Source organism: Neophocaena asiaeorientalis, unplaced genomic scaffold (assembly GCF_003031525.2).
Source record: "Neophocaena asiaeorientalis asiaeorientalis breed wild unplaced genomic scaffold, Neophocaena_asiaeorientalis_V1.1 scaffold5, whole genome shotgun sequence".
Taxonomy (NCBI): Eukaryota; Metazoa; Chordata; class Mammalia; order Artiodactyla; family Phocoenidae; genus Neophocaena; species Neophocaena asiaeorientalis.
This window is the reverse complement of record NW_020174698.1, coordinates 8,731,944-8,743,181: the sequence shown is the minus strand read 5'-3', so window position 1 is coordinate 8,743,181 and position 11,238 is coordinate 8,731,944. Positions and strand designations below refer to the sequence as shown.

General features: G+C 37.0%; 1 protein-coding gene across 1 annotated transcript; it reads left to right on the top strand.

Moving 5' to 3' along the window:
• Nucleotides 1–992: 992 nt before the first annotated feature.
• On the top strand, nt 993–10,191 carry LOC112409102 (protein LEG1 homolog). Its single transcript, XM_024759016.1, has 6 exons — nt 993–1,293; nt 3,125–3,211; nt 4,656–4,840; nt 5,777–5,877; nt 9,600–9,838; nt 10,034–10,191. The coding sequence occupies exons 1-6, from the start codon at nt 993–995 to the stop codon at nt 10,189–10,191; spliced, it is 1,071 nt and encodes a 356-aa protein (XP_024614784.1).
• Nucleotides 10,192–11,238: the final 1,047 nt, after the last annotated feature.

The following is an 11,238-nucleotide window of genomic DNA, read 5'->3' as shown; positions in this document are numbered from 1 at the left end:
ATGTGTGATGTTTCCACCCAGGGATGCCCATTAAAAGCTCAGTGCCCAAGATGTTTATGGGGGGCTAGTCACATAGGCATCCTCTGGTTTACTAAGGGGCTGGTCACATATGAAAATTCCAGACTCTACTAGGAAGCAGGTGTTTCACACATACCTTATTGTTTGCACAGTCTAGGTAGTGTTAATCAGCTTGTCACTTAGCTGTAGATTGGGAACTTTGAGAGCCAAGTACACAAATGCCAGCCAAGGTCAACCTTGCCAGCAGGTTTTTCTTATAATAGCAATCTCAGGTTTGCTATGTAAACTCTTTTCTGCAAAGATAAGTAAATTCCATGTCTTTATATTTCCAGATGAATAAGGTCAAGACAGATGTGTAGGAGTGTGCTTAACTTCATAGGCATTAAAGGACAATGTAAATATAGTAGCAGTTTCCTAAAAGTGTTTAAAATATTGACTCATTCAACATTAAAATTTTCAACAGCTTTTTTCAACTGTCATGTGAATAATATATTGATGATGCTACTAAACAAGGGAAGCCCCCGATTTTTTTCATTTCCTTTTTTTAAATTGAAGTATAGTTGGTACAATGTTATATTAGTTTCAGGTATACAACATAGTGATTCAACATTTTTATAGATTATACTCAATTTAAATTTATTACAAAATAATGGCTATATTTATATATATGTATATTGTGCTGTATAATATGATCTTGTTGATTATTTATTTTATACATAGTAGTTTGTATCTCTTAATTCCCTACCTCCAACTGCCCCCCTTCCCTTCCCTCTCCCTTCTGGTATCGTCTAGTTTGTTCTCTTTACCTGGGGAAGCAACCTGTTTTCACTGGTAAGATTTTCCCAGGGAAGGACTGTGATCTCTGGGAAAAAGAACAGAGATTTGATATGCTAGGATATAAGCAAATACCATGACTCCTTCCTCCACTTCCCAATAAAAGCTCTCCCACAATCTCCACCCCCAGCTCTGGAGTGATGGCTTTCCTTCCTCCTTGGGCCTGTGCACTAGTTGGTTGCATTTCTGTTTCTTTAGCAGGAGCTTTCAGTCTCTCAGATCTGTATCCCCCCCTGTGGAATGAGAGTCCTGGTCAGTTCAGTGACTACAGGGTGGAGAATGGAAAGTATGTTATTGATCCCTGGTTATACTCTAAGAGAATGGGGATGTATAAAATCCTCGTGAACAAAACAGCCAGTTATTTTGAAAAATTTGCACCAGATAATGAACAAAATTTTTTATGGGGATTGCCTTTACAGCATGGCTGGCAATATACTACAGGTAAGAATGACCCTTGTTTTTATTCTAATGATCTTCCAATCTAACCATGTTGTAATTGGGAAGTGGAACTCTGTATACACCAAAGCATGTCTTTGAAAGTTGATTCTTTTCTTTTTCCTCTTTTCCCCTCATAACCATTATTTTTCTACTGCTTCTCCTCCTCCATCAATCTTTCTGTGTTGCCTGATTCGACTAGAAACTGCAATGGGGCATATGGCATAGTTGCCAGACACAAAAAGACTTCATATCCAACCTATTGGGCATTCTACAAATATTTATTGAAGTCCTACTAGATGCCAGACTCTATTCTAAGCACTGGGATGAACAAAACAGTCAAGGAGATATGGACTAAAAGCAGAAGGTGATGTCAAATTAGTTTGAATTTCGTAAAGTTCTAACTATGATAACCTATATATGGAGATGGAGAGAACAGGAGTGGCACCTTGTTCATGAGGATGTTTCTCTGCAAAAGATTGATTCCTTTCAAATAAAATACATTCTAGTGTTTAGTTAGAAGATACATGTGGGCCAAAGACTCACAAATGATAAGATATTTTGGCTGACAGAGAAGCTCATGAAACAGAGTGGGTGCTTCCTTCACTCCATACTGATAACACCACCAATAAGGAAATCTGTTCTGATGGAAAAAATATAGAGAGAAGATTAAGGTTTATCTAAGATCTGAGGAGGAGTCACATACAGGAGCTACCGAAGTTGGCAATTCATGCACCTTTGTCAGGTGATGTCTTGAGACTCAAACTAACTCCTATTCATCTGGCTTTCCTCAGAGTCCAAAAGATAGAGATCCAGGAGAAATTATTAGCATGTAGTCCACCATGGGAGGCATGCCAGACTCCGGGGCCTTGGGGGCCAGCGGTAGATGGAGGCTGAATGCTTTTCTTATTCTTTCATTACATTCACATATTATGATCAAGCCTGATTAAACTCATCCAACGATGGGCTTATATGTCTCCAGCATTTTCTAAAAGCAGCTGTGGGGTGCAGGTAAGTACGTATTGCAGACAGTTTCCCTGCCGTCAAAGACCTTACAACACAACTGAAACAGGATAGGTATTAGAAATTAAACAGAGAACAATAAATAACAACTCTTTGTTAAAAATTAAAGTGCAAAACAAGGGACACACTGGAGTCAGCTGGAGTAATCAGAAGAAAAAAATGCATTTGAACTGAGATTTGAAATGTGGACAGAATTTCACTGTGGAAAAAGAAACAAAATCTACTAGGGAATAAAAGAATGAACAAAAGCAGAGGTTCTCGCGTGTAGCTGCACGTTGAAAACAAATACCTAGTTTTTAAAAATATCAATGCCTAGGTCCACCACCAGAAATTCTATTCTGATTTAATAATACGGAAAATCAAGCTACAGAACAGAGCCTGGAAATAGCATGGCATAGGTATATGTGACTGAGTGCAGGTGTGCGTGCACGCTCACGTGCGTGTGCAGTCTGAGGAATAATCAATAGGAAAACTCACACTTGTGACATTCATGCAGGTTAACAGCATTAACAAGTTCCTTATCAATCATTGCTTTGAGAAGGATTATGTTAGGAAAAGGAGAATAGTTACAAAAGCAACTAATATTCAAAACAGATCATCCGAAAGTGGAATACTGCGGTGATGTTAGATCAAGGAATAGAAATTGGTTCTGAGATGGGAAATGAAGGGTAAAGAGTGATAGGAAGATAAACACAAGTTATCAAAAGAGAAATGTTTGTGCATCTTTGCAAACAAACTGTGCCTAGGTAAGAAACAATTATTACCAGCTTCAAAATGTGCATAATAAATAATCCGTGCATCCTCTCTCTTCTAGGCAGATTAGTTGATCCCAGCCGAAGGACAGACTGTGGCTATGAATATGGAGATCGTTTGTGCATCTCTGTGGACAGCTGGTGGGCTGGTATGTTCATTTAATAGAAAAATAGGTAATAACCTTCCCGCAAAGAAAATATGCAACCTAAAATCTGAGGGACAGAGACAAAACAAAAACAGCACTATTCCTCTGTAAAAAGGAGTTTACTTCATCACGTACCTTGTGGCCTTTAGGTCACATTCTAGGATTTATGGCCACAATTTTAATAATGATTCCTTAGGACATATTTCACATGGGGACTGAATTGAGGAACAGCAAAGGACGATGGCCTTTGAACGACCAGCATTGGCAGTTAGATGGGAGGTCCCACTAGCCAGAGGGTCTCCAAGGACGAGGAAGGATGAGAAAGGAGAGGACAAGAAAATAATGCTTTCTTCTCATTTTGCTCAGATAAAATGTGTTTAACTTTGTAACTCATAAAAATGTCAGAGATTAATCTACCACAAATTGTTCTATCAATCAGTAATCTAAGGCCTCTGTCGGATACTTAATACTAAAATAATTAGAAAGTAGTTTCTAATTCTTCAGCTTTATTTTGTATTTTAGTAGTGAAATTAATTTACACTCACTTTCTTAGAGATATTTCCCAATAATTAGAAACAAGGTCACATTAAATTTCACTTTCTTGCAGTGACACACATCATATACACCTTTACCTATTTTTCTCATAGGATACCAATGGAGTCTTTTCAAAGACTCACAAATAGTCATGACTACAGATCTAGAATTCAGGCTTCTTTTGTCTCACATGGACTCCATAGTTTGGAGTATAAGCCTGCTACCCTGGGGCGTAGGACTGCATTCAAAATACATGTCTATGATGAAAAATGTTCTGCATCACCAGTGGGAATCAGTATACAGTCAACTATATCATGATGTCTAAATTTGCTGGAATAGGTTCCATTTAGAGAGAAATTTAAAAAATCTTAATTCAGTGTTAATTTAATTATCCAAAGATCTATTGCCAACACTTACCCAACATTTTTGCTTTAAAGACCTAACGTAAGACAAAGACTTTGTGACGTCATGGTTGCACATTAAACTTGGCTAAATAAAATACAAAATATCAATACTATAACCATATTAAGATAATTTAGAAAAAAATCACATTTCATGGTAAAACCCCAGCTAGAGGTGTTGTATCATTCTTTGCACAAGTAGATATCTTTCTTTCATTTTTACATAATGCTTTGAAAAATGAATGGTACCAAATTCATGGAAATTACTTTTTGTTTTAAAATATTATAGTCAACGATTTTAACCCATATTCTTTTCTAATTGTAGGGTTATTAACAGAAACATGTTAAAGTTATGTATAGGATCCTTAGGGAGATTTTCAATATTTTGCAGTGACTTTTTTTCATGTTCCTGGATCTGTGAGTTTTTGCTTAATGGTTTACAGATTACTTTAAAATATCCTCTATCACATTTATTAGTGCTTGTGGTAATAACAAGTACTTTGCAATTACAGATATAAATTACTTTCTGTGTGCACTACCCTTCCTTGCTGCGGTTGATTCTGGCATAATGGGGATACCATCAGATCAAGTCCTGCTTTTGCCACCACCCAAGGACCAGACAAAGTTTTGTCTTAATATTTCTAGTTGTCAGTCATCCTTTCCTAAGACGATGAAGAAGTGGAATGTCCTTTACAAGGTGCCTTTATTAAGTTTTATAATTTATTCTCTTAGGAGGTGGTAAGGTAATTTCTTTTCTTTTTTTTGTATAATGCTTTCTGTTTAGGTTTTTGTGTGCATTATATGCTATAAAAATGTAAAATTTTATGCCAGCTATATTAATGTCATTACATTACAGCAGGGCATTACATGTCATTTACACCCTCTGAACCAATGCAGCATTAACAGAAAATCTATCCACTCTTCTCACCCTAAATAAGCCATACTTAATAAATGTGAGAGCACATAGGATATCTCACTGAATGAAAGGATTATTCTGGTAAATTGAACCTTCAAGTCAACTGAGCAATAACACTTGGGAGAAATATGATTATGGAGTTGGTTTTAGAATAGTCAATTAACTTATTTCAAGTGATTTGATAAGCGGTCACAAATAGGTATATCTAAACAATTACGTGGCAATCAAAACCAAATATTCAGTGACCAAAATAAAATACATTGGTTAAACACAGTCATGAACCAAAATCAATGCTAAAAGATAGATTTACTAGTTCTATAGGTTATTAGTTCATTCTTAAAGATGTGATTAAATTAAATATTCTGGTAACTTCCTCCTTTTCTTAATGTTAAACTTTTGTGGTAATTTCAACTATGGTAGCAGAAAAACAACTGCTAATCAAAAAGTAAAGTTCTCTAGGTCAGTATAAAATGCTGACTTTCGGGAAAACACATGCAGTTCATCTCTTATAGATGCACTCAATATTACTACTACTAATAGATAATTATTATAGTCTTTACAGAGTGTTAGTCACTAATGGCTTACACAAATTAATCCATAGAAACAAAATTTTCCTGTCATGTAGAATATTGCTAAATTGTAAATGTGAACAAAATTAAATTGTAGAGAATTGTTATAGTTGCTCAAATATGAATAAATTTCTTCTCTTTACTATAGCGTTTGCAGTCGCCTTCTAGTAGCTTTGATGACTTGTTGAAGTACTTGTGGGATGCACATCTCTCATCCTTGAAAGATGCTTACAAAATTTTTGAACATAGGTAAGAATGGATCCCAAGTTATTTCTACTTAATACGGCAAATAATTTTTCGTCTTATTTATGCCTTTTTATTCGTTTTCTAATATAAATCTTCCTATTAAATGTTATATTTAATCATTGGGGATTTTAATGATGATGTGTGATTATTTTAGTATGATCAGGCTTAAAAATTGTTTTATGAAGAAGGGGCAAAAATTTGAGAAAAAAAATCTTGTACCAACCAACCACCAGCTAACCAACGAACCAACCAAAAAAACATACAACCAATTTCTCTCTATTGAAAAAAAAAAAGAAAAGAAATTATCACTGTTTTTTTAAATCATAGGCACATAATATGGTAGCTACATACTTGGGGAAGAAAATTCAGTAGCGTCAGGGTTTGCATACTAAATAGCCTAGAAGATTATCAAGCCACTCCACAGGTACACTTAGAAGTATTATACACCTAGATTTGAGAGTGTAAGAATGATTTGTGTTAAGATGTGAATAGCACTGTATTAGTTAGTGTTTTCCACAGAGACAGATCCAATAGGAGATGATAGATTTATAGATAGATGATAGATAGATATAGATTTTTTGTAAGGAACTGGCTCCTATGACTATGGAGGGTGGCAAATCTATAATTTGCAAAGCCAACGTCCAGTTCAAGTAAAAAGGCTGCAGCTGCTATAGAACCGGGAAGAGCCTATGTCTCAGTTTGAAGGCCATCAGCCAAGAGAATTCTCTCTTACTCACTGAAAGATTAATTTTTGTTCTAGTCAGGCTTTCAACTGATTGGAGGAAGCCTATCCACATTATAGAGGGCAAGTTGCTTTACTCCGTCTACAGATTTATATGGTAATATCTTCCAAAACTACCCTCACAGAAATACCCAAAATAATGTTTGACCAAATATCTAGGCACCCTGTGGCCCAGTCAAGTTGGTGCATAAAATCAATGATTACAGACACTACTTAGGGGGTGGAGTCAGTCCCCAAGAGCGAAGTATGGGCTAGAAATCTGGGTATAGTATAAAACAGGAACAACAACAACCACCAAGATCAGGGCTCATTGGCATTATACAAGCAACTTTGTAAATCCAGGCAAGAATGTTGGGTACCTCATATTCCACTGGTTGTTGTCTGTCTCATGAACTCCATCATCCAGTAAGGTAAATAAATCACCTGATTAGCAGATTCACAGCATATGTCCTTCTTTACCTATTGGTTTCAACAACTAGGTATTAAATTGGGCAATCCAAACAGGGATAAGCTCAGTTTTCTCAACTTGGAACTTGTAATAATAACAGTACATACTACACAGGGTAATTTTGGGGATTAAATCTATCTATGCATCATGCTTAATTATCATCATCACAAGAGGCAGTAGAGGGCAGTTGTAAAGAACATGAACTTTAAAGCCAAGTTGCTAGGGTTTCAGTCCTGACTCTGCAATTAATTAGATGGGAGGCCCTGTATTGCATCCAGTTTTTCTCACACGAATGTGAGGCACAGTCAACAGCCATTAACCCTCAGCGTCATATGACAGTAAGTGTTGATTGCTCACGTGCCTGAGGCTTAGCTGGGCAGCTCTGCGGACCTTTCCTGGGCTCATGTCATGTTGGCTGATTTTTACTGGCCCCACAGGGGTGAGTGGGAAAGCTCAGCTCTGCTCCACTTGTCTCTTGTTCTCCATCAGGCAAGCCTGGGTGTTCTTCACTGTGATGACAGAATAGCAAGAGAGAGGAACCAAGTGTGAAAATGCATTTTAAGCTTATGCTGTGTCAAGTGGGCTAATATTTAATTTTTAATTGAAGTATAGTTGATTGACAATATTGTGTTAGTTTTAGGTATACAGCAAGGTAATTTGGTTTTATAATATATGTATATGTACATATATATATTTATATACATGTATATGTACATATATATTTTTATATACATGTATATGTACATATACATACATATGTATCTATATTATTTTTTATTCTTTTCCATTATAGTTTATTACAAGATATTGAATATAGTCCCCTGTGCTATACAGTAAATCCTTATTTATCTATTTAATACATGGTAGTGTGTATCTGGGGAAGGGGCACTGGAAAATGACAAGCCAAAAAACAGGGACATAGAGAGTATTGAAGAATTGAGGCCGTGTTTACAATCTGTACAGCCTGGGAGCTTCCTTAAAACCTCACAAGTTACTTTCTTTAGGTAAAAATAAATACTAGTTGTTTCTTTACATGAGACAATACTGAACCCTGTGTAGCCTACATATACTTAAATAAAACTGTGGTCCTGGATCTGCAGATTGGCTGGTACATGTATATATTTTATGTTTTAAAATATATTTTAAATTAAGATGAGCCTTTTAAGGTGTATTTTTCTTTTTGCTTGGACATATTTTAACTGACTAATTGGTTCAATCGTTCAATAGCACATTCAATAGAATAATGTGAAAGGCTTCCTTTGAATTTCACTTGTGCTCCTATGGCCTCTGTGTCTTGATCTGGTTCCCATATCCCTTTCCCCCTTTCCTAGTGTTGCTGACTCCCCTGCAATTTGTTTAACCCATTGTTACTAGGGACATGTGGCTATTGGTCAAAATCCTTATGAATTCACATTTCCTTTAATCCTTACTTCATAATCAGCTGTGATGTGACTAAAAATAGTCAACTGTGAATCCAAGCCAAACTCTTCTCTCATTAAGAGTCCACTGTATGCAGTCTTCCACTTCTGGGTGTTAGAGGCAGGGAGGAGCCTGTGTGCATGTGAATGAAACACAGCAAGGTTTCTTCTCTGGGTTATGTTACGATTTGCTTAACATTGACAAACACGATGCAAAAGTTTTCTGTTTAATAGACCCTACATATGTACTTTGGAAACAGAAAAATTAGAATATAACCTAATTACTAGAAAACTGAATATAATCTAACGAGAAAACAAACTTTTAAATATATGAGTAGTATAGTGCTTTGGGAATATAGTGGAGTAGGAAATAGTTGATTCCACCTCAGGTGGGATGGCAAACTTTGTGAAGGAGGTGACACCTATGATGAGACTTAAAAGAGAATGTAGCTGGTGAGCAAAGCAGGGAGTAGACAGTGTTTCAGGGGGAACAACTTCGTTCAAAACCTGCAAGTTGTTCAGCAGTGGGTGGGGACAGGAGCCATGAATTATATAGTTATAAAACTAATTACTACACCCTAACCTTTCCACTGTAATAACTTGTTCCCCAAATAGGTGAGAGTTTGGTTTCCTGGAAGATTTCCTCCACTAGAATAAAACCCATGTATTCAGAAAATTAGACCAGAAAATCAGACATCTGTCTCTCTAGGGTGCTCAGTGTTTTAGGGGGTCTCCTGACGCTAGGAAATCAACAGTTTTACTAAGGCTGTCTGAGTCTAGCAGAGATTTTACCTTGGAAACTTTGATTTTTATCTGCACATTTCTACTAGCTAGTCATAGTCTAACACCTGGTTATATGATTCCCAAGGTATAAGGTATCTGGTTAATAGAGATAAAAAATTCAAAATAAAATATAAACAACTGATGGGATGGTCCTTTCCAAATTTAAAATTTTAATTAGTTATATCTTCAAAGGCAGGCACTCAAGCCATCACATTCTAAAACTAAAAACTAGATTCTTAGTTTGTTGGCAGAAGGTGATCTTTCCTAGAAAATGACGAGGCTGAAATTCTGAGTGGAGTAATTATAATTGTAGATGTTTCCACTTGTCTTTTAGGTTAGAATATTATTCTAAACCAGAAGCAGATTTTGGAAGAGATTGGTGTGTGGCTTTGGACTATTTAGCTGCAGCCAGCTTTCCTACAACCTTTATTCAAGTATCTGGGTTCCAGAAGGGCCTGCCACCACGAGTGCTTGTTGATGGGGATAAAGCCCCCTTCATCAGTGACTTTACTGACTTTCAGAACACAGTCCTGCTTGGTCTAAATCTTCTTCACCAAGTGGATAACGCTACAGGTAAAGGCCTTACAAAAAATACCTTAAAGAAAATCAATATTGTGTTGAATAGATAAAGGAAGAAATAATGATTATCAGAGATATATGTTGTTAGAGCACATACTCTGAAAGAAAGTCATGGTTTCTTAAGGGTATCCGTTACACACATTTTGGTCCTTGCATTCATGGCTTGTCCTTTCTTATGGGTCCTGTTAGACTGCACCCCACAGTCCTGCAATCCTTGCAACAGCCCAGCCATGTCAGCTACAGAGACTTCAGCCATTTACCGGACAGGAAATCTTACGAAGTCAGAGGCAAAGGGCCTGGAGCGACACCCCACGGTGGTACAGCCAATAGCCGGCAGGACACAGTAACAACCTGCGCTACACAGGGGAGGAGGAGGCTATCAGTTATAAGGGACGTGACATCAGAAGGGCTCCTTGGTTTCCAGGGGGATTGTTGGAATATGCCTCCCCTCAGCTCTTTGGGTTAGAAACTTGCATGGGCCACTGTTTCCTGCTGAGTACCCAACATACTGGAGCCGTTCTGGTCCGAGAACTAGAACAATCATTAGCTGAGGGTTGAGCTGATAACGAAGGTAGCTACTGATTAAAGTTTCAGCTTAGGAGGGGGAGGCAATCATGCACATAAATTAAGGGTAAGGCAGTGCCGGGTGGAGTAAATCATATACAGACAGCAAGAGAGCAGCCATCTTATGGGGCCTGACCATACAGGTCATTATTTACCCATGAAGCTACCAGACTACTTCGTGTACTTTATTCATCTACAAACACAGATATATATATTTTTTGTTGTTATAGTATTTTTTTTAAAGAAAATCCTTAATATCACTCTCAGATTTAGAAAAAAAGAAAACCTGCCATGATTAATGAGAAAACTAGCAAACTGACTTATGTGAGTTCCCTCCATCCAGCCTTACTAGTCATGGTAGAAGTATTCTGCTTCAGCCCCTCAATTGTAGGGTTTCCTAGCAGAGTGAAAACCAGAAGAAATCTTTAATTGCAAGTTTGACTCACTACATCATCCTAATTTTCCAGACATGCTCTTATGCAGTGAACCAAACTTAAAACATAATTAAAATATTAGTATTTTAAAAACAAAAAAATGAATCTGAAAGACTTAAAAGACATAAAAGCAAAGTAAACATTAAACTATAAGTTTTTGAACTCTTATTTGCATTAAGTAGAGTAAAAAACCCAAATGTCTTAGGGGCTTCATACAACTGAAGTCTTTTCTTGCTCCAGTAATGGTTCCAGGGCAGTGTTCTCAGTCCATGGCAGCTTTCCTTCACACAATGAGTAGCAGACTGAACGTCCTTACATCTGTGGTTATTCCAGCCCCTGGCCTCTACATTATTCACATTTCACCAGCAGAAAGACACTATAGTGTTGGAGAAAGCC